The sequence below is a fragment of the Oncorhynchus mykiss genome, chromosome 16, assembly GCF_013265735.2.
Source record: "Oncorhynchus mykiss isolate Arlee chromosome 16, USDA_OmykA_1.1, whole genome shotgun sequence".
Taxonomy (NCBI): domain Eukaryota; kingdom Metazoa; phylum Chordata; class Actinopteri; order Salmoniformes; family Salmonidae; genus Oncorhynchus; species Oncorhynchus mykiss.
Window position 1 is genome coordinate 8,278,766 of NC_048580.1, and position 23,224 is coordinate 8,301,989.

Here is a 23,224-nt window from a genome sequence, read left to right on the forward strand (position 1 = left end):
TGCACTTAGTTGACCCCAACCCAAGATCCCAATTACCGCAGTGATCAAGTGATCTTCTCCCCTCGCTTTATTGGTCCAGATGGGTGTAATATTCAGTCCGTGGACCAATCATCCTCCTCCAAATCACCATGGAATTCACATGAAAGCAAGGCATTCAGGGAGGTGAACGTGCAGCACGCCAAGGAACAGATTGGAACAATACGGTTCTCCGCTGCAGGTGTCGGGAGAACCCACCCGTGCCAAACAACCTTTTCCCTCCTCCTCATCCTCTCCTTCTCCCTCGTTTGGCCAAATTAATGTAGTATTTCCCAGATTTCTATCAGGTAAAGCTGCATGTTTTCACATGAAAACCCTGTGAAGAATTACACTCGGACTGAACCCCCTTACAAATCGGTAACCGGAACGCTACCCAATCAAGATCTTTGATGTGGGGCCAGTGAGACTTGTTTGCAAGGGTATGAGGCTTGTAGTCTGTAAATACCTCTCCTTTATATAAAAGGATATCACTAATGGACAGTTCAATCTGAATATCAGGAAGTCAGTTCTTGGTTGAATTGTTTCAAGTCTCACATGACGGGAGTAATCGATCATTTGAATCAACCTGCTCTTGATAAATTCATATGATGCCATTCAAACAACAACAAAGCCGTTCTTGGTAAACAAACAGCTGTGGAATATTTGGCTGGAGAAATGGCACCTCTCTCAACTTCATAGATAGAGCTATGAATGCAAGGACTGGCTAGCCATGGTTTGAGTCTATTGGAGTAAAACAAGTCTATATTTTGCTTCTGATCGGGTACAACAGTTGAACTAACACTATGATGTATTTATAAGTTATTTTCTTTTTTTTCTTTTTTTTAATGGATTAAAAATCCATTAAAAATGGATGTAACAATCACAGATAGCCCCTTTAAGTGGTTATAGGAAAAAGCTGACTTGTATCTCCATACTGTAATCGACTTCATTTCCATCATCTGCATTGATCTGGAAGCAATGCATCTGGAGGCATTAGACTCGTTGTCCAGCTATTTTATGTCAGTGCAGGATTAAGGACATGAGACAAAGAGTGGAAACCATTTAAGACAATGGAGGTGCACCCATACAGTCCTGTGACTGAATCACGTCATCCTATGCTAACTAGTGGAGGAGGCAGTTTGCAGTATTCTGTCATTGCAGTGAAAGTTGTCCTATGAGCTACAATGGGAGAGTATAGGCATCTAATGCCAAACGTGTGTGAACGATGCCATCCTGTGGACTCCCTCAACACCTTGACAGACTTGACATGAAGAAGGGATCTAGCCCTCTTTTCATGTCTAACCATCTAAACAAGATACAAATGAAAGTATTTTTAAGTACAGTGGGGATAAAAATAATTTAGTCAGCCACCAATTGTGCAAGTTCTCCTACTTAAAAAGATGAGAGAGGCCTGTATGAGGGAAAAAAAATCCAGAAAAATCACATTGTAGGATTTTTAATGAATTTATTTGCAAATTATGGTGGAAAATAAGTATTTGGTCAATAACAAAAGTTTATCTCAATACTTTGTTATATACCCTTTGTTGGCAATGACCGATGACAAACGTTTTCTGCAAGTCTTCACAAGGTATTCACACACTGTTGCTGGTATTTTGGCCCATTCCTCAATGCAGATCTCCTCTAGAGCAGTGATGTTTTGGGGCTGTTGCTGGGCAACACGGACTTTCAACTCCCTCCAAAGATGTTCTATGGGGTTGAGATCTGGAGACTGGCTAGGCCACTCCAGGACCTTGAAATGTTTCTTACAAAGCCACTCCTTTGTTGCCCGGGCAGTGTGTTTGGAATCATTGTCATGCTGAAAGACCCAGCCACGTTTCATCTTCAATGCCCTTGCTGATGGAAGAGGTTTTTAATCAAAATGTCACGATACATGGCCCCATTCATTCTTTCCTTTACACGGATCAGTCGTCCTGGTCCCTTTGCAGCCCCAAAGCATGATGTTTACACCCCCATGCTTCACAGTAGGTATGGTGTTCTTTGGATGCAACTCAGCATTCTTTGTCCTCCAAACATGACGAGTTGAGTTTTTACCAAAAAGTTATATTTTGGTTTGATCTGACTATATGACATTCTCCAAATCTTCTTCTGGATCATTCAAATGCTCTCTAGCAAACTTCAGACAGACCTGGACATGTACTGGCTTAAGCAGAGGGACACGTCTGGCACTGCAGGATTTGAGTCCCTGGCGGCGTAGTGTGTTACTGATGGTAGGCTTTGTTACTTTGGTCCCAGCTCTCTGCAGGTCATTCACTAGGTCCCCCCATGTGGTTCTGGGATTTTTGCTCACCGTTCTTTTGATCATTTTGACCCCATGGGGTGAGATCTTGCGTGGAGCCCCAGATCGAGGGAGATTATCCATTTCCTAATAATTGCTCCCACAGTTGATTTCTTCAAACCAAGCTGCGTACCTATTGCAGATTCAGTATTCCCAGCCTGGTGCAGGTCTACAATTTTGTTTCTGGTGTCCTTTGACAGCTCTTTGGTCTTGGCCATAGTGGAGTTTGGAGTGTGACTGTTTGAGGTTGTGGACAGGTGTCTTTTATACTGATAACAAGTTCAAACAGGTGCCATTAATACAGGTAACGAGTGGAGGACAGAGCAGCCTCTTAAAGAAGAAGTTACAGGTCTGTGAGAGCCAGAAATCTTGCTTAAACAGTTTGTAGGTGACCAAATACTTATTTTCCACCATAATTTGCAAATAAATTAATAAAAAATCCTACAATGTGATTTTCTGGATTTTTTTCTTCTCATTTTGTCTGTCATAGTTGAAGTGTACCTATGATGAAAATTACAGGCCTCTCTCATCTTTTTAAGTGGGAGAACGTGCACAATTGGTGGCTGACTAAATACTTTTTTGCCCCTCTGAATAAATGTGTGAAGTTTCTTCGAAATGAGGAATGTTGCATTTTAAACATCTACAACTTTGTTCGTTTTTTTAACAATACCAAAGTCTAGATTAAAAGTCCCCCCTTCACCATAGTTTTACTGATTAAAACAAGTTTTTGTCAGGTTATGCTTTTCCACTTAGGGTGGTCATATGTGATGTGCATTTAGGAGTTACAAGGTTAATACAACTACTAGAATCACATGTGAGGATAATTTATTTACTCCACCATCCTGAGAGAGAACAGTGCAGTCCTCATGACAACATGCCAACTACGACTCTCTGGATAGGGGCCAAGTCTGAGACGCTGCTGTGTTCATGTTAACACACAGACGCACACAGCAGAATGGTTTTTTGGCCTGCAGACGTTTACAAAATCTTTATTTACAACGAGCTTAAGAAATAAGATATGGGGATTCTCGCATCACCATTATAAACTTGAGTAAATTAAAAAAGGCTGCTATGACCGAATCAGACTTATCTTTACATTACATTCGGACTCTGTCATCTAGTCTTTGGCAAGAGAACCAGGAGACATGGACAAGATTCTGACGCATTTTACTGTTTTATTTAGTTCTCTCCGTCTCGGTCTCCCTCTCTATCCCGGGCCTGATATGAAAGAAGAAGGAGAAGGAGAGAGGAGAAGAAGAGAGGAGAATGAGAAGGAGAAGAGAGGAGAAGGAGAGAGGAGAAGAAGAGAGGAGAATGAGAAGGAGAAGAGAGGAGAAGAACGAGCGAGGAGAAGGAAAAAAAATGATTGGCTAAAGTTGAGGAGATTCCAGTTTGTTTGTCCGCCTCTTCCATTAATCTCAGACTACCACCACACATGACATAATGGAAAAGCAGTGAGGAGGAGAGGAGAGGAGAGGAGAGGAGAGGAGAGGAGAGGAGAGGAGAGGAGAAGGCTTCAGGAGGACTGAAGTAGGAAACGGCTGTATTTCTCTCACCGTCCCGTTCGTTCGTTTCGCAGGGAGTCCAGGGGGATACATCATTCTAAAAATACATGCTTATATCACTGGAATTCATCTTCAGACCCTTGTGATGCCAGTGGCATTTAAACTGGTTTGATTAGGGCTGTGAAGTTAAAAAGCAGAGCGTACAGATATTTCAACACAGATTAATCATCAGGTTTTATCTGGCGCAGGGAGGAACATACTTACCTATTTGCCTGGTACAGTGCCTTCAGAAAGTACTCATACCCCTTGACTTATTCCTGATTTTGTTACAGCCTGAATTAAATTGATCAAATAAAAAAAATTCTCACCCATCTACACAAAATACCTAAATGAAAAAGTGAAAATATGTTTTAAGAAATTTTTGCAGAAAATATTCACACCCCCTGAGTAAATACGTTACATTCACCATTGGCAGTGATGACAGCAAGTCTTTCTGGGTGAGCTTTCCACACCCGGATTGTAAGATATTTGCAGATTATTCTTTTTAAAATTCTTCAAGCTCAGTCAAGTTGGTTATTGATCATTGCTAGACAGCCATTTTCAAGACTTGCCATAGATTTAACAAATGTAAGTCAAAAGGGTAACTGGGCCACTCAGAAACGTTCTCATCTTGGTAAGAAACTCTCCAGTGCAGATTTGGCCTTGTGTTTTAGGTTATTGTCCTGCTGAAAGGTGAGTTTGTCTCCCGGTGTCTGTTGGAGAGCAGACTGTCGCAGGTTTTCCTCTAGGATTTTGCCTGTGATTACTGTAGATCTATTCTGTTTATTTTATCCTGAAAAACTCCCCAGTCCTTGCCGATGACAAGCATACCCATAATAAGATGCAGCCTCCACTATGCTAGAAAATATGGAGAGTGGTACTCAGTAATGTGTTGTGTTGGATTTGCCCCAAACATAACACTTTGTATTCAGAACATAAAGATCATTTCTTTGCCACATTTTTGGCAGATTTAATGTAGTGCCTTATTGCAAATGATGCATGTTTTGGACTATTTTATTCTGTACAGGATTCCTTCTTTTCACTCTGTCATTTAGGTTGGTATTGTGGAGAAACTACAGTGTTGATCCCAGTTTTCTCCTATCACAGCCATTAAACTCTTTGCCTGTTTTAAAGTCACCATTCGCCTTATGGTGAAATCCCTGAGCGGTTTCTTTCCTCTCCAGCAACTGAGTTAGCAAGGATGCCTAGATGTCCGTAGTGACTGGGTGTATTGATACACCATCCGTAGTGTAATTAAAAACTTCACCATGCTCAAAGGGATATTCAATGTCTGTTTTATTTTACCCATCTACCAATAGATGCCATTCTTTGCAAAGCTTTGGAAAACCTCCCTGGTCTTTGTGGTTGAATCTGTGTTTAAATTTCACTGCTCGACTGAGGGACCTTACAGATAAATTGTATGTGTGGGGTACAGAGATGAGGTAGTCATTCAAAAATCATGTTTAGCATTCTTATTGCACACAGAGTGAGTCCATGCAACCTATTATGCGACTTGTCAAACACATTTGTTCTCCTGAACTTATTTAGACTTGCTATGACAGAGGTGTTAAATACTTATTGATTCAAGACATTTAAGCTTTTCCTTTTTTATTAATTAAAAATATAATTCCACTTTGACATTATGGGATATTGTGTGTAGGCCAGTGACAAAAACAAGCTCAATTGAATCCATGGCAGAAATTATTATTCACTTTCTTTCAGAAGGCCTGTATGGAATTTCGAAGTTGCGGAAGAAAATAAGATGAATTATTTTTATTCTTGGATTGACGGGAATCTTCATATGATTTGTTATCACGTGTGATTTATTCAGCCAATCCCATCAATCTGCTGATCACTATTATTAGTATTGTCAACGTCTAAGTTGAATTGGTCTTTAGCCAGCTAAACCTAGCAAATTTAAGATAATACCTAGGATCAGGATTCAAATCAGCGACCTTGTACTATGGCAAGCTTTTTGCATAATACTTAGAAAATGTTATTCCTGTTTATATGTTTTCATTTCATTTGAATTATAACTGATAGTGTTAAAACTCACCCTTCTTGTCTTGGGGGTCCTCATTGTCCTCTTTAGTCTTTAGGTGTCCAGGACTTTGCCTGTTCTCCTTACTGTGGACAGACAGCTCAGTAGTTTTCACTGCATTCATGCTGCGCTTCTCTCTGAAGGACTACTTTACTGGGAATCACATCCTGTCAGAGAGAGAGAGGACAAATCCTGTCAAAATCAGTTCCCCTGTGTGTCAGTTCCCCTGTGTGAGTGAGTGAGTGAGTGAGTGAGTGAGTGAGAGAGAGAGAGCGAGAGAGAGAGCGAGAGGACACATCCTTTCACGACTTAATTGGCTGATATTATAATATCACAGAGGCCACCGTGCAGGATATTGTTGCTGCCTCAGCGTCTGTCCACTCCAGGTTAAAAACAACAGCTGGTCAATTAAAATCCAACTGACATCACAAAACGAGAAATATATACGCCACAGACACGTCACACAACGAGAAATCTATGCCTTCACATTTTCAACGACCATGTGTTTCTAAACCCTGTGGTTGTTAACCATTATGTTAGTGTGTGCCGTTCCAACAGTGTTTTGTATTGTCTTTAGTTTAGAATCCATCTGAGCCTGGAGACGGCACAGCGACCAGCACAGCGACCAGCATGCTGCATGCGTCCGTCTGTTTACAGCGCTTAAGCCTGTGGACAAGTCCTGCTTCTCTCGCCATCCGCCCTCCACATCAGCCAACTTCTTCATTTACAGAGTTTACAAAGAGCAGACCTTCATCCCCCTTCTTCCTTATTCCCAAATAATAAACACTCCATGCTCAGCGGATTCAGTAGCATTGAGAGAAAATCGTCGAGTTGAAAAACGAGGCCCCTCACTCTCGTCCATAGACAAGCCAAGTCTTCTGTTCTGCCCAGGGCCCCTGTGCATCATCGTCCACTAAGGGGTCTCACAGGGCACCGTGAACTTGCATCACTGTTTTCTTTAATAATCTGGAGAACCACTCTGATGCTTAAGAGGACAAGCGTTCCCTCATATGTCACGCCTCCTGAAAACAGCTGAGGTATCAAAAAGCTAGGGTACGTCGGCCAGTCTGCCCGGATACAGGGTGTCGGATAAGTAAAAGTCTAAATATTTTAAAAATGGAAACCTGTTAGTGAGTAGATGTTTAATGAACACATATTAGTGAGTAGATTTATAATGAAAACGTGTTAAACTAATAGTCCTAATGCAATCATTCCCAAACCTGTCAACTTATACAAGCCTTTCACGACTAGACAATTTATAGTTAGTTACATTCATAATATGGCACATTTGCTTGACACATAGCAGACCATTTTCATCACAAGTCAAGGTTGGCTGCCTTACAAAATGACGCCACAGCCATTGGCCAAGACTTGACCAAACAACCATGAGAGGGAAAGGAGAGCCCATCGGAAATGTACTTATCTGTGTGGTAAGACAGATACAGTATCTCTGTAGTGCATGTTGAGCAGACAAAAAGGGGGCTTGTATACGGCCCATAAACACGAGCTGGGGGGAAACAATAACAAAGCCAAGCATTTACGTCAGAAACAAGACAACACTTGCAGTAAATTACCCTCCATAAAATAGCAGAACAGAAAACATGCCTCTATGCACTCCTCTTTTAATGAGGTCTTAACTGATGGGCCGGAGGTTGAAAGCCCACCCATCGCCAAGGAACGAGGGAGCCCACCCTGGGCATGTTATATCACAGTGACAGCCTAACCAAGGCCAGGGCGGGACAGGACAGATATGGCTGGCATAGTGTGTGGCCTACATTGGCGTTAGCTATAGGATGACAATTACAGGAGAAGAACAAACAAATCCCCTCAATCCATAGATTGTAGGTGCTTCAGTCAATGTGATGAAACATTGGAAAAAGTTCTAGAACGGGTTCTAATGCTATGTTCTGATCTCCACTATAGATACCTGCCCAGCCCATGTCCAGGGTAAGGTGGGACTGAAGTGCAGAACATGTGGCCCAAAACACCCAACTCTGAAGCTGTAAAAAAAAAAAAAACGATCCGCATCTTCAAAACATGTTTATGTTATTTGCCGACGGTATCTGGATGCTTAAGAGTGGGCTATCCCGTAAGACGGAGTGGGGTAAGACGGAGTGGGGTAAGACGGAGTGGGGTAAGACGGAGTGGGGTAAGACAGAGTGGGGTAAGACAGAGTGGGGTAAGACGGAGTGGGGTAAGACGGAGTGGGGTAAGACGGAGTGGGGTAAGACGGAGTGGGGTAAGACAGAGTGGGGTAAGACGGAGTGGGGTAAGACGGAGTGGGGTAAGACGGAGTGGGGTAAGACGGAGTGGGGTAAGACAGAGTGGGGTAAGACAGAGTGGGGTAAGACAGAGTGGGGTAAGACGGAGTGGGGTAAGACGGAGTGGGGTAAGACGGAGTGGGGTAAGACAGAGTGGGGTAAGACGGAGTGGGGTAAGACAGAGTGGGGTAAGACAGAGTGGGGTAAGACAGAGTGGGGTAAGACGGAGTGGGGTAAGACGGAGTGGGGTAAGACGGAGTGGGGTAAGACAGAGTGGGGTAAGACGGAGTGGGGTAAGACAGAGTGGGGTAAGACAGAGTGGGGTAAGACGGAGTGGGGTAAGACAGAGTGGGGTAAGACGGAGTGGGGTAAGACAGAGTGGGGTAAGACAGAGTGGGGTAAGACAGAGTGGGGTAAGACAGAGTGGGGTAAGACAGAGTGGGGTAAGACGGAGTGGGGTAAGACGGAGTGGGGTAAGACGGAGTGGGGTAAGACGGAGTGGGGTAAGACGGAGTGGGGTAAGACAGAGTGGGGTAAGACAGAGTGGGGTAAGACGGAGTGGGGTAAGACAGAGTGGGGTAAGACGGAGTGGGGTAAGACAGAGTGGGGTAAGACGGAGTGGGGTAAGACGGAGTGGGGTAAGACGGAGTGGGGTAAGACGGAGTGGGGTAAGACGGAGTGGGGTAAGACAGAGTGGGGTAAGACAGAGTGGGGTAAGACAGAGTGGGGTAAGACAGAGTGGGGTAAGACAGAGTGGGGTAAGACAGAGTGGGGTAAGACGGAGTGGGGTAAGACGGAGTGGGGTAAGACGGAGTGGGGTAAGACGGAGTGGGGTAAGACGGAGTGGGGTAAGACGGAGTGGGGTAAGACAGAGTGGGGTAAGACAGAGTGGGGTAAGACAGAGTGGGGTAAGACCGAGTGGGGTAAGACCGAGTGGGGTAAGACCGAGTGGGGTAAGACGGAGTGGGGTAAGACGGAGTGGGGTAAGACGGAGTGGGGTAAGACAGAGTGGGGTAAGATATTTGGTTGCCATTTAAAATGTCATTAGGTTTCCTATAAAGATGGAGAAGTCCTCTCTACAAGATCTCCTTATTGATTTCCTCAGTATGGCTGAAGACCTGGCACACACTGGTTGAATCAACGTTGTTTCCACAGCATTTCAATGAAATGACGTTGAACCAACGTGGAATAGACGCTGAATTATCGTCTGTGCCCTGGAGAGTAATTATTATGGAGAGTAAGTCACTGTCTTGTCTTTGGACATTAGTGGCAATTAGAGTTTCTCCTGACCTTATCGATTCCCTCAGTTTGGAGAAAGAACCCTGGATGTGTCATCAAACCCTCTCTCTAATGGTAAACAGACAGAAGAGTAATGTAAGGTAGTAATCTGAGCCACATTTCACTTTCCCGTTGTCGGTGCCTGCATTGGTTTTAGTGGTGATACATGAAGTCTTATAGCACAAGAGACAGCTCCCTGTTTGTTTGTGTGGTCAAAGTCAATGTTTATAGGCCTATATGCTATGTATGACATACATTCATCTTGTTTAGTCAATGGTTTCACTGTGTGGGCTATCCCATAATGGGTTTCAGGGGGAAAACAGTTCAACGCAGGTTACAGGTTACAGTATTAGCTTACAGAGATATCCTCCAAATCCCCGACTCCTCTCACTGACAGATTATTATATCCAGGAATGTTGTTATTTTCTGTTCCTGTTGGACCACCAGAGCTGAGCTGAGGGCTGGCTGGCCACATTTACGGCTGCATGCTTTCATGACTGGTCATATTTTTGTCAGGGTTAAGCCAAGATTTCCACCACTGGGAATTAATACATTTTCAATTGAAGCTAATTTAGGATATTCTAGTCGCTTATCGTATTATATTATAGTCCTGCGATAGTTGCTGGCACACAAACTGTAGTCCTTCTTTAACCATGTAATTTGGAGGCACCTATCGTAGAGGGACCTATCGTAGAGGCACCTATCGTAGAGGGACCTCTTGTAGAGGCACCTATCGTAGAGGCACCTATCGTAGAGGCACCTATCGTAGAGGGACCTCTTGTAGAGGCACCTATCGTAGAGGGACCTCTTGTAGAGGCACCTATCGTAGAGGCACCTATCGTAGAGGCACCTATCGTAGAGGGACCTCTTGTAGAGGCACCTATCGTAGAGGCACCTATCGTAGAGGCACCTATCGTAGAGGGACCTCTTGTAGAGGCACCTATCGTAGAGGCACCTATTGTAGAGGCAACTATCGTAGAGGGACCTATCGTAGAGGCACCTATATTGTAGAGGCACCTATTGTAGAGGCACCTATCGTAGAGGCACCTATCGTAGAGGCACCTATCGTAGAGGCACCTATTGTGCTCTAGACAACATTATCTTCTTAAATTACTAAATGTGCCAGTTATACCGGCATCTTATCCTGAGCTAATTATTTACCGGCCTCCGTTTTACCACGACTTACTTCGAACACAGAGTTTGGAGAAAAAAAGTTGTTATTTCTGGTCCATGTTTGTGTCTTTTCTCTCGTATAAAACAGGCTCCCAGTGGATGTGTAGGGTAAGAAGCAGTATGTATTGGCCTCTCTAACTAACATGGTGTCTATTCTCTTGAGTATTTTCCTGCGGTCTCACAACGTCTAACATGTCCCAATGCTTCCTGCTGGGCATTCCGTGGAGCAAATGAAGTAGGAGAGGATGGAAGAGCTTGAACCCAGCAACATGATGGGTAATATGAGGATGAAATACGAGCCTGTATCAAGTGGTGACGCACTGTTTTAAACATAGAAATAGAATCCATGCCTATTCGAGTTCTATGTTATGTTATTCTATGTTATGGCTTACGTCAATACTTGGTTCTAACTTCACGAAGGACCCTGGCAAGCCGAAGGCATGCTTTAATCCTAAACTGTAGAATCATCGTCATAGTCTGTGTAATAGACGACTACAGCATGAGCTCTTCCACACGCTAGAGAGAGAGATAAAAAAAAGGTGGTGTTTCAGGATTTGTTTTAAAGTAAATAGACTTTGGACTAATGAATAAGTATCGGTTCTATGTACGCCACGCTTTGCCGCTCTGACAAGTTGTTATTCAATTATTTTTTAACAGAGGATTTAGAACTTTTGCCATTCTATAATAAACAATGGCATGGGCCATATTGAAAATATTTACTTAATTCTCCAAGGTGACTTATGGCAACGCTGGTCACTAAACAGAGTGGGAAGTGTTATGGAGTCAGGTGCCGCTGCCTGTACACTTGTTTATAGGAAAAGCCCATCTGGCTTTGGCTAACACAGGCAGCCCTCTCTGGTGACCCCTCGGCTTGTTCCAATGGAAAATATAACAGGAGTGTTTGCTAAGCAGCTACAGCAGTCAACTTTCAGGTGAAAGACAAGACAATGTTGACCGCAGACTCCAGATCTGAAAACCCTGGCCCTCTCGGAAACCCCTGGCCCTCTCGGAAACCCTGGCCCTCTCGGAAACCCTGGCCCTCTCGGAAACCCTGGCCCTCTCGGAAACCCTGGCCCTCTCGGAAACCCTGGCCCTCTCGGAAACCCTGGCCCTCTCGGAAACCCTGGCCCTCTCGGAAACCCTGGCCCTCTCGGAAACCCTGGCCCTCTCGGAAACCCTGGCCCTCTCGGAACCAGTAGAAGAACTATCCAGGGGAAAAAAACATTTTATTTATTTTTTATTACTCCCATCTTGGGGGAGGGGTTTATAAAACGATGACAGAGTTGCAGAAGCTTAGCAAAATGTTCAAGTAGGTGATGACTGGATGAGTGGACCAAATATATATCTTCCCTGCCTGTTGCTTTGATTTCCACCTATGCTGGGAGAGATCAGACAGATTTTAGGATGTTGGTTTACTGCATGTATCCATTCTAAAAATCCATCCATCAACAGTATAGGAAAGGTGACAGTTGGTTGTGATTATTGTTGAATGGTAAAATCAAAGACAATACTTCCTGAAATAAATGTGGGTTTTTCTATCCAAGCTAATTTGATTCAGTTCCTCATTCGGATCTTGGTGACAAGCCGACAGAAACACAATAAAACTGTCTCGATTCTCGTCATCAGTTGTCAGTGATGTGCTGTACGTAAATAAAACTGTCTAAACAATCTCTGCGTTCAATCCACAACAGCAAATCTTCCAACTCCCCTTGTTCTCATAGATCTCAGACTTATTTGAGGTCATTCAACAAATAATTATTAAGCTTATTCATTTGGGAAGATATATATATATATATATATATATATATATATATATATATATATATAAAACGTTTTTGAACTTATCCTCTGCAGCAGAGGTAACTGGGTCTTCCTTTCCTGTGGCGGTCCTCATGAGGGCCAGTTTCATCATAGCGCTTGATGATTTTTGCGACTGCACTTGAAGAAACTTTCAAAGTTCTTGAAATGTTCCGGATTGACTGACCTTCATGTCGTAAAGTAATGATGGATTGTCATTTCTCTTTGCTTATTTGAGCTGTTCTTGCCATAATGTAGACTTGATATTTTACTAAATAGGGCTATCTTCTGTATACCACCCCTACTTTGCAATAACACAACTGATTGGCTCAGATGCATTAGGAAGGAAATAAATTCCACAAATGAACTTTTAAGAAGGCACACCTGTTAATTGAAATGCATTCCAGGTGACTACCTCATGAAGCAGGTTGAGAGAATGTGAAGAGTGTTTAAAGCTGTCATCAAGTCAAAGGTTGGCTCTTTTAATGAATCTCAAATATAAAATATATTTTGATTTGTTTAACACTTTTTTGGTTACTACATGATTCCAAATGTGATATTTCATAGTTGTAATATATTTGTATTCCGGACACCGATATTGCTCGCTCTGATAGTTCTTAATTTTTCTTTTTACTTTTTGGATGATGTGCGTATTGTTTTGTGTTGTTAGGGTATTATTACTGCACTGTTGGAACCTAGAAACACACTGCACTGCACCTGCGAATAACATCTGAAAAATCTGTGTACGCAACCAATAAACCTTGAAATGACTTGGGTAAATGTGGCATGGTAAACATACATTTTGCTACGTTAACTCTGAGGCCAGGCTGCTTTGTCACGATCTACACTCACTCAAAAACAGTGAGGAAAGCGAGGCCATGTTTCGATTGGAGGTGAAATGGGGAGAAAACATTGAACGTTGCTTTGGAGGATATCTGACAATCAAATCTAAATCAAGGTTTTTTTTTCTCAGCATAGTGTGCACGACAATACAATATAACCAACCAACTGTCCAACTTTTTTTCCCCCCACCTGTTTGCAAAGTGGTTGAGTATGTATCTGTGATGAATATGAGGCAGCTACATACTACCACTGTCCAGTCTGTCTGTGACAACGCAGCTGTAGCTTCTGGTATTCTCCTCCTTCAACACTGTTTAGCTCTATGGATTTCATAGGCATCAATCACCAGAGGAATTGGGCTGGGGTGTTTCATCAACCCTCTACACAGCAAAACAGTGGAATATGTCCCAGGCCAAGACCTCTTAAGTGTAAATTCAACAGAAAAATAACTGGAATACACAGCGCTAAGAGCTTGCGTCTCTGTCTGGCAACAAACGCCAAGAATGATGAATATAAGGGAGATAAGAGAATTCTCTAATACTTTACAGTTCACCAGATGTAGCCCGGGTGTTATGACAAATATCCTAACCATGAATCCATCAACTCCTCCCCTCCAAAATATATCTAACAATAAAGACTTTAGACGTGTGATATTTAGGGACTTTACAAAAAAACTGATACACCTCAACATTCTGAAATCTACTTTTATGTAGTCTACATATTGTGGATCACATGTTCTATATGATGTCATTCTGTGGGATTAGGCCTACATATTGTGGATCACATGTTCTATATGATGTCATTCTGTGGGATTAGGCCTACATATTGTGGATCACATGTTCTATATGATGTCATTGTGGGATTAGGCCTACATATTGTGGATCACATGTTCTATATGATGTCATTCTGTGGGATTAGGCCTACATATTGTGGATCACATGTTCTATATATGTCGTCATTCTGTGGGATTAGGCCCATCCATTTCGTTTCATTTAGGTAAACCGAGAGCTGCCCCCCCCATCCATTTAGTTTCAATTAGGTAAACCGAGAGCTGCCCCCCCCCCCCCATCCATTTAGTTTCAATTAGGTAAACCGAGAGCTACCCCCCCCATCCATTTAGTTTCAATTAGGTAAACCGAGAGCTGCCCCCCCATCCATTTAGTTTCAATTAGGTAAACCGAGAGCTGCCCCCCCCCCCCATCCATTTAGTTTCAATTAGGTAAACCGAGAGCTGCCCCCCCCCCCATCCATTTAGTTTCAATTAGGTAAACCGAGAGCTGCCCACCCCCATCCATTTAGTTTCAATTAGGTAAACCGAGAGCTGCCCCCCCCCCCCATCCATTTAGTTTCAATTAGGTAAACCGAGAGCTGCTTGACATATTTTCACGCTAAGGGAAGACTGTCTCTCCCAGGTACTGCTCATGTGATGTTTAACACAGTGCTGTTGTCAGTGGTGTAGTGGTGCCTGGATAAGTGGGTGTACTCTAAACTCAAATTTTTGCCAACAATTTCCTAAAACGTCCCCACCCCGGTGAAGGAAAGGCATCCTGTGTTAAAAATATTATAGTTTCCTATAGTTTTCACTTGCAAATTCACATTTTTTTTTAAATAAACATACATATTCTGTTGTTTTTCTAAGGCCACAACAAATGCTTAAATCACACCAGGAGAAAAATGTTGCAGTCTGGGAAAACAACAAATAAATGTCTTTGTGGAGGGTGTAGATGTGCAGCTAGCAAGAGACTGGTTGGCTAGCTGTGTCTCTGAACTGTACAATAGGCCTACATGTGATGGCAGATTTTGTGAAACCTTCTTACCGGAAAACAAATCATCAGACTATCATTCTGCCAGGTAGGCCTACTTTGCAGTCAACATTTAATTGGGAAGTTTTTTTGAGAAAGCCTTCATAAAAAGTTCATTCAAAAACAATGCATGACGTCTGGATTGCGCGTCGCAGAAATTCAACCAAGACTTCGGACCAAACCTGTTCTATACCTGGTTTACCCATTGTTGCATTAGTTAGCATTTACTGGTAAATATCATACGTTGAAATGTTCCTACACAGCTGTACACCACCTGTACCGATGTGGTTCCTCTGTGAGCTGCACCATGCGACAGCCAGTTGACACCTGTACACCACCTGCTACCGATGTGGTTCCTCTGTGAGCTGCACCATGCGACAGCCAGTTGACAGCTGTACACCACCTGCTACCGATGTGGTTCCTCTGTGAGCTGCACCATGCGACAGCCAGTTGACAGCTGTACACCACCTGCTACCGATGTGGTTCCTCTGTGAGCTGCACCATGCGACAGCCAGTTGACAGCTGTACACCACCTGCTACCGATGTGGTTCCTCTGTGAGCTGCACCATGCGACAGCCAGTTGACAGCTGTACACCACCTGCTACCGATGTGGTTCCTCTGTGAGCTGCACCATGCGACAGCCAGTTGACAGCTGTACACCACCTGCTACCGATGTGGTTCCTCTGTGAGCTGCAACATGCGACAGCCAGTTGACAGCTGTACACCACCTGCTACCGATGTGGTTCCTCTGTGAGCTGCAACATGCGACAGCCAGTTGACAGCTGTACACCACCTGCTACCGATGTGGTTCCTCTGTGAGCTGCACCATGCGACAGCCAGTTGACAGCTGTACACCACCTGCTACCGATGTGGTTCCTCTGTGAGCTGCACCATGCGACAGCCAGTTGACAGCTGTACACCACCTGCTACCGATGTGGTTCCTCTGTGAGCTGCACCATGCGACAGCCAGTTGACAGCTGTACACCACCTGCTACCGATGTGGTTCCTCTGTGAGCTGCACCATGCGACAGCCAGTTGACAGCTGTATGTACACCACCTGCTACCGATGTGGTTCCTCTGTGAGCTGCACCATGCGACAGCCAGTTGACAGCTGTACACCACCTGCTACCAGATGATATTTCTGATGATAGATATACTCCCAGTGCACGGGAATATAGTTGTGCAGGCTACTCTGTGCATGATTTCTTTATTGTGCTACATTATTTATATGGCGTATACCTCCACTACTTTGATCCGCATCAAAGGAAGTGAGTAAAACGCAATGCCCATTGACAAATCAGTGAGTATGCATGGGTATAGCCTCCACTACACCACTGGTAACGGTGTTACGTCTTACACTTGTCCTGCCCCCCCCATCTATTCTACAAGTCACACACCACACCTCGCCACACCACACCACACCACACCTCGCCACATCACACCTCGCCACACCACACCTCGCCACATCACACCTCGCCACACCACACTTCGCCACACCACGCCACACCACACCTCACCACGCCACACCACACCTCGCCACACAACACCTCACCTCACCACGCCACACCACACCTCGCCACACCACGCCACACCACACCTCGCCACACCACACCTCGCCACACCACGCCACACCACACCACACCTCGCCACACTTCGCCACACCACACCTCGCCACACCACGCTACACCACACCTCGCCACATCACGCTACACCACACTTCGCCACACCACGCCACACCTCGCCACACCACGCCACACCACACCTCGCCACATCACACCACATCACACCTCGCCACATCACACCTCACCACATCACACCTCGCCACACCACGCTACATCACACCTCGCCACACCACGCTACACCACACCTCTAAACTTGGTCCAAATCTGAGGAACACAAATAACTTGGTAAAAGTTTTGTTTTTTGGGAGACTGGAATGTTGAACTGAATGTGAACACGTACAGATGTAGGGTCTTAATTTGAACACCTTGTTGCAGGAGAATCTTCCTGCAATGAAGAAATCTAAAACTCGTAGTGTAGTGGCGGAAATGTTCACTTTGAAATGTCAGACTTTATATTGACTTATGAAAAATGTATCAACCCCTTCAAAAATGTTCATTAATTATAATCCCCATAATAATTCACATTTTCTGCTGCTGCAGGATTATTTTCCTGCTAAAAGCAAACTAGCTCAAATGAAGATCCTACATCTGTATGTACATGTGAGGGAATGAATGCTTCTTGGCGTCGTGACGTCAGTTTTCAAAGGGGAAGAGGTTGAAATCTTCATAACTTTATTGTCCACAGCCACATGGACAGAAACCCTCTTGATAAGATGGTCTGATGTTCCCGTTCCTCAGGTCTCATCAAGGGCAAAGGTTAAGAAAAATGAAATCTGAATAATATTACATCATTATTTTATATACTCCAGTAGATGGCTATCATTGAACAATGTGGTATACATTGTAGATCTGCTAACACTGTAAATTGTATTTACTCATTTCAACATTTTATAAACAAGATAGTTGGCCTATGAATATGAATATTTCAAGGTCGCTCAGTAAATCAGCATTGTTGTGACAAAGATGTTACACAGAGTAGCTTTAAGCTATAGCGTAGCATGATGGTATCACTTTCACACAGCTAGCCTATACTCCCCTATCAGCGTATGATTTATTTATTTATGTGACACCACGGCTAAGCCCTGAAGTGCTGTGATTGCATAAGCAACACAGTCAGTGACAGCAGTCAGAGATATGTCTGACTGATAGCAGCTTGTCCTTGTTGTGTGTGGCTGGGGACTGACATCACCGATAGACGCCTGGGTCCTGGACACACCACCAATTACCCTGGGGATGGAGACCGAGGATGGAGACCGGGGATGAAGACCGAGGATGGAGACCGAGGATGAAGACCGAAGATGAAGACCGAGGATGGAGAACGAGGATGGAGACCGAGGATGAAGACCGGGGATGGAGACCGGGGATGGAGACCGGGGATGGAGACCGGGGATGAAGACCGGGGATGAAGACCGAGGATGGAGACCGGGGATGGAGACCGGGGATGGAGACCGGGGATGGAGACCGGGGATGGAGACCGAGGATGGAGACCGGGGATGGAGACCGGGGATGGAGACCGAGGATGGAGACCGGGGATGGAGACCGGGGATGGAGACCGGGGATGGAGACCGAGGATGGAGACCGAGGATGGAGACCGAGGATGGGGCTGAGGGCTTGGGGCTGGGAGTTGAACAGACTCACTGCTGATGCTGGCACTGTGAGTGTCCTGCGTGTTTAACTTGTTCAACACAAATAAGATGTGTAATCTAAACACAGGAGGCATTCTAAACACAGGAGGCATTCTAAACACAGGAGGCATTCTAAACACAGGAGGCATTCTAAACAAGGGGGCATTCTAAACACAGGAGGCATTCTAAATACATGAGGTAATTTAAATACAGGAGGTAATCTAATTACATGAGGTAATTTAAATAAATCTTGTGCAGACGGTAGTGTTTGTACATGCACGCTTAAGTGTGAGCGTCACTGAAACTATGACCGTGTTTGTATGTATGACTGCAATACGTCTGACTGGCATTCGCTGTGTTTAAAACTCGCTCCCCGAAAGTTTAAACAGAGTGGTACTTCTGCCTAGCTTTGTGTGACAAGCTTTGATGCAGAATACCCATCACCAGCGAAACAACCACTCCCTGGACACACACACCCTTTCCATTCATGCGTTTCTATTTTCAAATCAAATCAAATTTTATTTGGCATTCCTCTTGTCCAGATGGGATAGGGGATGTGTTCTCTAGTGTCCAGCTTCCATTGTTCCCAGTCTCAGAAAAGTTCTGTTGACAATTGATATTTGACTCTCAGGCTGAGAGTATTTGTCTTGGGGTTTTTTGTGCGTCACATTCTAGAATGGATAGAATCAAAAGAAAAACAATGAATTCATGCTTCAAACGTCTGCAGGACTGGTCTTCTGAACTGTACTTCGCATCACACCAAGCCAGTCATGTCAACCAGAAGGTCACACTGAAATTACACTTTCTAGAGCACTTATTTTGAGAGGGAGAGAGACAACACACACTACACTTCCTAAGTTTTTCATTCATATGTCTTTTTCTTTCCATCTGTATGTCTTGTATTGTAAATGTTTCATATGCTTTGGCAATACATACTGCCTGAATGTCTTGGCAATAAAGCCATTTTGAATTTAATTGAAATTGAGAGAGCGAGAGACCGAGAGAGAGATAAAGAGACAGAGAGACAGAGATTCAGGAATATGATATTCCGAGGTATTTGCTGGATAGCAGCTTGTCATGAAGTGCTTTGAGAGACTAGTCAAGGATCATATCACCTCCATCTTACCTGTCACCCTAGACCCACTTCAATTTGCTTATCGCCCCAACAGGTCCAGACAATGCAATCGCCATCAAACTGCACAGTGCACTATCCCATCTGGACAGGACGAATACCTAAGAATGCTGTTCATTTTCTACAGCTCAGCATTCAACACCATAGTACCCTCCAAGCTCATCATTAAGCTGGAGGCCCTGGGTCTCAACCCCGCCCTGTGCAATTGGGTTCAGGACTTTCTGACGGGCCACCCCCAGGTATGAAGGTAGAAAACAATTTCCACTTTGTTGATCCTCAACACTGGGGCCCCTCAAGGGTGCATGCTCAGCCCCCTCCAGTACTCCCTGTTCACCCATGACTGCGTGGCCATGCACAACTCCAAATCAATCATCAAGTTTGCAGACAACACAACAGTAGTGGGAATTATTACCAACAATGACGAGACAGCCTACAGGGAGGAGGTGAGGGCTCTGGGACAGTGGTGTCAGGAAAACAACCTCTCACTCAACGTCAGCAAAACAAAGGAGATGATCCTGGTCTTCAGGAAACAGCAGAGGGAGCACCCCCCTATTTCACATCGACGGGACAGCAGTAGTGGAGAAGGTGGAAAGTTTTAAGTTCCTCGGTGTACACATCACGGACAAACTGAAATGGTCCACCCACACAGACCATGTGGTGAAGAAGGCACAACAGCGCCTCTTAAACCTCAGGAGGCTGAAGAAATTTGGCATGTCACCTAAAACCGTCACAAACTTTTACATATGCACAATTGAGAGCACCAGGCTGTATCACCGCCTGGTTCGGCAACTGCAAGGCTCTCCGGAGGGTGGTGCGGTCTGCACAATGCATCACTGGGGGGGGGGGGGGGGGCAAACTACCTGCCCTCCATGACGGCTACAGCAAAAAAGATAATCAAGGACAATAGCCACCCGAGCCACTGCATGTTCACCCGCTACCATCCAGAAGGCGAAGTCAGTACAGGTGCATCAAAGCTGGGGCCGAGAGACTGAAAAACAGCTTCTATCTCAAGGACATTGTCGTAGAAATATTTGCTCAATAATATTTCTCAGATACTGTAACTTGTGATTTCAAATAGACAAAGTAACAAGCCGAGCTGGTCCATGGATCAACTGCCTTTCCAGCCTCGGCACATACTTTTTATACAGTTTTCATCCTTACGTCACACATATAGTCACTCCTCTTTATGTTAATGATTCATCCCTTTGGGCATTTAGCCACCATTATCTTTTTGCCTTGCACTTATTTCAGCTTGGTTTCCATTATTCTTGTTTGGCACGGACCTTAGGGCATGGATTGTATTGGTGGCGTATCCATAGCAATGATACAAAAAATAAACAGACACGCACACTCATAATGTAGGTGCATGTCTAATCGTGCTTTTAGTAATACAAACCTATGCTCCTAATGCACATCTAATGAACCTTATGGGACTAGGTAATGGCTTCCCTTATCCTAATGACCAATTTATTATTGGTTTCCCTTAACCTAATGACCTATCGATTAATGGCTTCAGAGCGCACGTCTAATGGCCCAGAAACATACGGTTTGTATTGATTCTGCTTACTACTCTAAGATGGATAATGTGCACATATGTACTGGAAAATTCCCAATACCAGCAGACTGTTAAACAGCCATCACTAACACAGAGAGGCTGCTGCCTACATACAGACTTGATATCATTGGCCCCTTTAATAAATGGATCACTAGTCACTTTAAATAATGCCACTTTAATCATGTTTACATATCTTACATTACTCATCTCATATGTATATACTGTATTTTATACCATCGATTGCATCTTACCTATGTGGCTCGGCCATCGCTCATCCATATTTTATATGTATATATTCTTATTCCATCCCTTTACGTGTGTGTGTATAAGGTAGTTTTTGGGAATTGTTAGATTACTTGTTAGATATTACTGCATTGTCGGAACTAGAAGCACAAGCATTTCTCTACGCTCGCATTAAACATCTGCATGTGACAAATAACATTTGATTTGATAACATGCCTTGTTTAATTTAAAATCCACACGAACAAACCTCCATAATAATGATAATATTGGAAGCACAACCATTGAAATACACACTGAGTTCACAGGCCAGACGACCTATGAAAACATCCACTTGGAAGCGTGGTTATTCCGTGAACCATGAACAACTGACGCAGGATGATTCATATAAATACAAAAACACCTTAAAAACCCAGACTTAACTAAACTAAAGTGGACATCTGCTTCATGTTAGTCTGAGCCTATAGTGTGCAGCAGGAGTTGTGCGCTCAGAGTTCACCAGATCTCGTCTTTGTCACAGACTCTCAGACTTTGTATATTTTCTTTATCGGACTCTTAGTTCAGCTGTGGTTCCAAGGTGTCTGGCAAATTAGCTGATATGACTGTCAATGACCTGTCAGATTTTTCTCGTTGCCGACTAAATCTAATGGATATTTGCTGCATCCATACTTTGTCTGATCTCTTCGGTTCTCTTTCATTTTCAATTAGCATCACATATAGTGCATTCGGAAAGTATTTAGACCCCTTGACCTTTCCACATTCTGTTACAGCCTTGTTCTAAAATGTATTAAATGAAAACATTTTCTCATCAATCTACAAGCAATACCCCATAATGACAAAGTCTAAAAAAGGTATATTTTTTTGGTTGCAAATGTATAAAAAAAAAAAAAAACAGAAATACCTTTTTTATATAAGTATTCAGACCCTTTGCAATGAGACTTTAAATTGGGCTCACGTGCATCCTGTTTACATTGATCATCCTTGAGATGTTTCTACAACTTGGAGTCCACCTGTGGTAAATTCAATTAATTGAACATGATTTGGAAAGGCGCACACCTGTCTATAAGGTCCCACAGTTGACAGTGCATGTCAGAGCAAAAACCAAGCCATGAGGTCGAATTAATTTTCCATAGAGCTTCCAGATAGGATTGTGTCGAGGCACAGATCTGGGGAAGGGTACCAACAAATGTCTGCGGGATTGAAGGTCCCCAAAACACAGTGGCCTCCATCATTCTTAAATTGAAGAAGTTCGGAACCCCCAAGACTCTTTCTAGAGCTGGCCGCTCGGCCAAACTGAGCAATCGGGGGAGAAGGGACTGATGGTCACTCTTACAGACCTCCAGAGTTTCTCTGTGGAGATGGGAGAATTTCCCAGAAGGACAACTATCCCTGCAGCACTCCACCAATCAGGCCGTTACGGTAGAGTGGCCAGGCGAAAGTCCCTCCTCAGTAAAAGGCACATGACAGTCCGCTTGGAGTTTGCCAAAAGGCACCCAAAGGACTCAGACCATGAGAAACAAGATGCTCTGGTCTGATGAAACTAAGATTGAACTCTTTGGCCTGTATGCCAATTGTCATGTCTGGAGGAAACTTGGTACCATCCCTACGGTGAAGCATGGTGGTGGCAGCATCATGCTGTGGGGATGTTTTTCAGCGGCAGGAACCGGGAGACTAGTCAGGATCAAGGGAATGATGCACGGAGCAAAGTACAGAGATCCTTGACGCAGGAGTGGCTTCAGGACAAGTCTCTGAATGTTCTTGAGTGGCCTAGCCAGAGCAGGGACTTGAACCCGATCAAATATGTCTGGAGAGACCTGAATATAGACTCTCCCCATCCAACCTGCCAGAGCTTGATAGGATCTGCAGAGAAGAATGGTTCCCCAAATACAGGTGTGCCAAGCTTGTAGCGTAATACCCAAGAAGACTCGAGGCTGTAACTGCTGCCAAAGGTGCTTCAACAAAGTACTGAGTGAAGGGTCTGAATACATAAGTATTATTAAATA

General features: G+C 44.1%; 1 protein-coding gene across 6 annotated transcripts in view; it reads right to left on the reverse strand.

Moving 5' to 3' along the window:
* The window catches only part of LOC110492813 (myocardin), a 176,551-nt gene that overhangs the window by 84,744 nt on the left and 68,583 nt on the right, over positions 1 to 23,224 (reverse strand). For 5 of the 6 annotated variants that reach the window (XM_036946087.1, XM_036946086.1, XM_036946085.1 and 2 more), the window contains exon 3: positions 5,912 to 6,063. In XM_036946087.1, the coding sequence (XP_036801982.1) occupies positions 5,912 to 6,020 (109 nt within the window). In that variant the 5' untranslated portion in view covers positions 6,021 to 6,063. Of the gene's footprint in view, positions 1 to 5,911; positions 6,100 to 23,224 lie in introns of those variants that run through there. The other variant, XM_021567295.2, reaches the window with a different exon arrangement.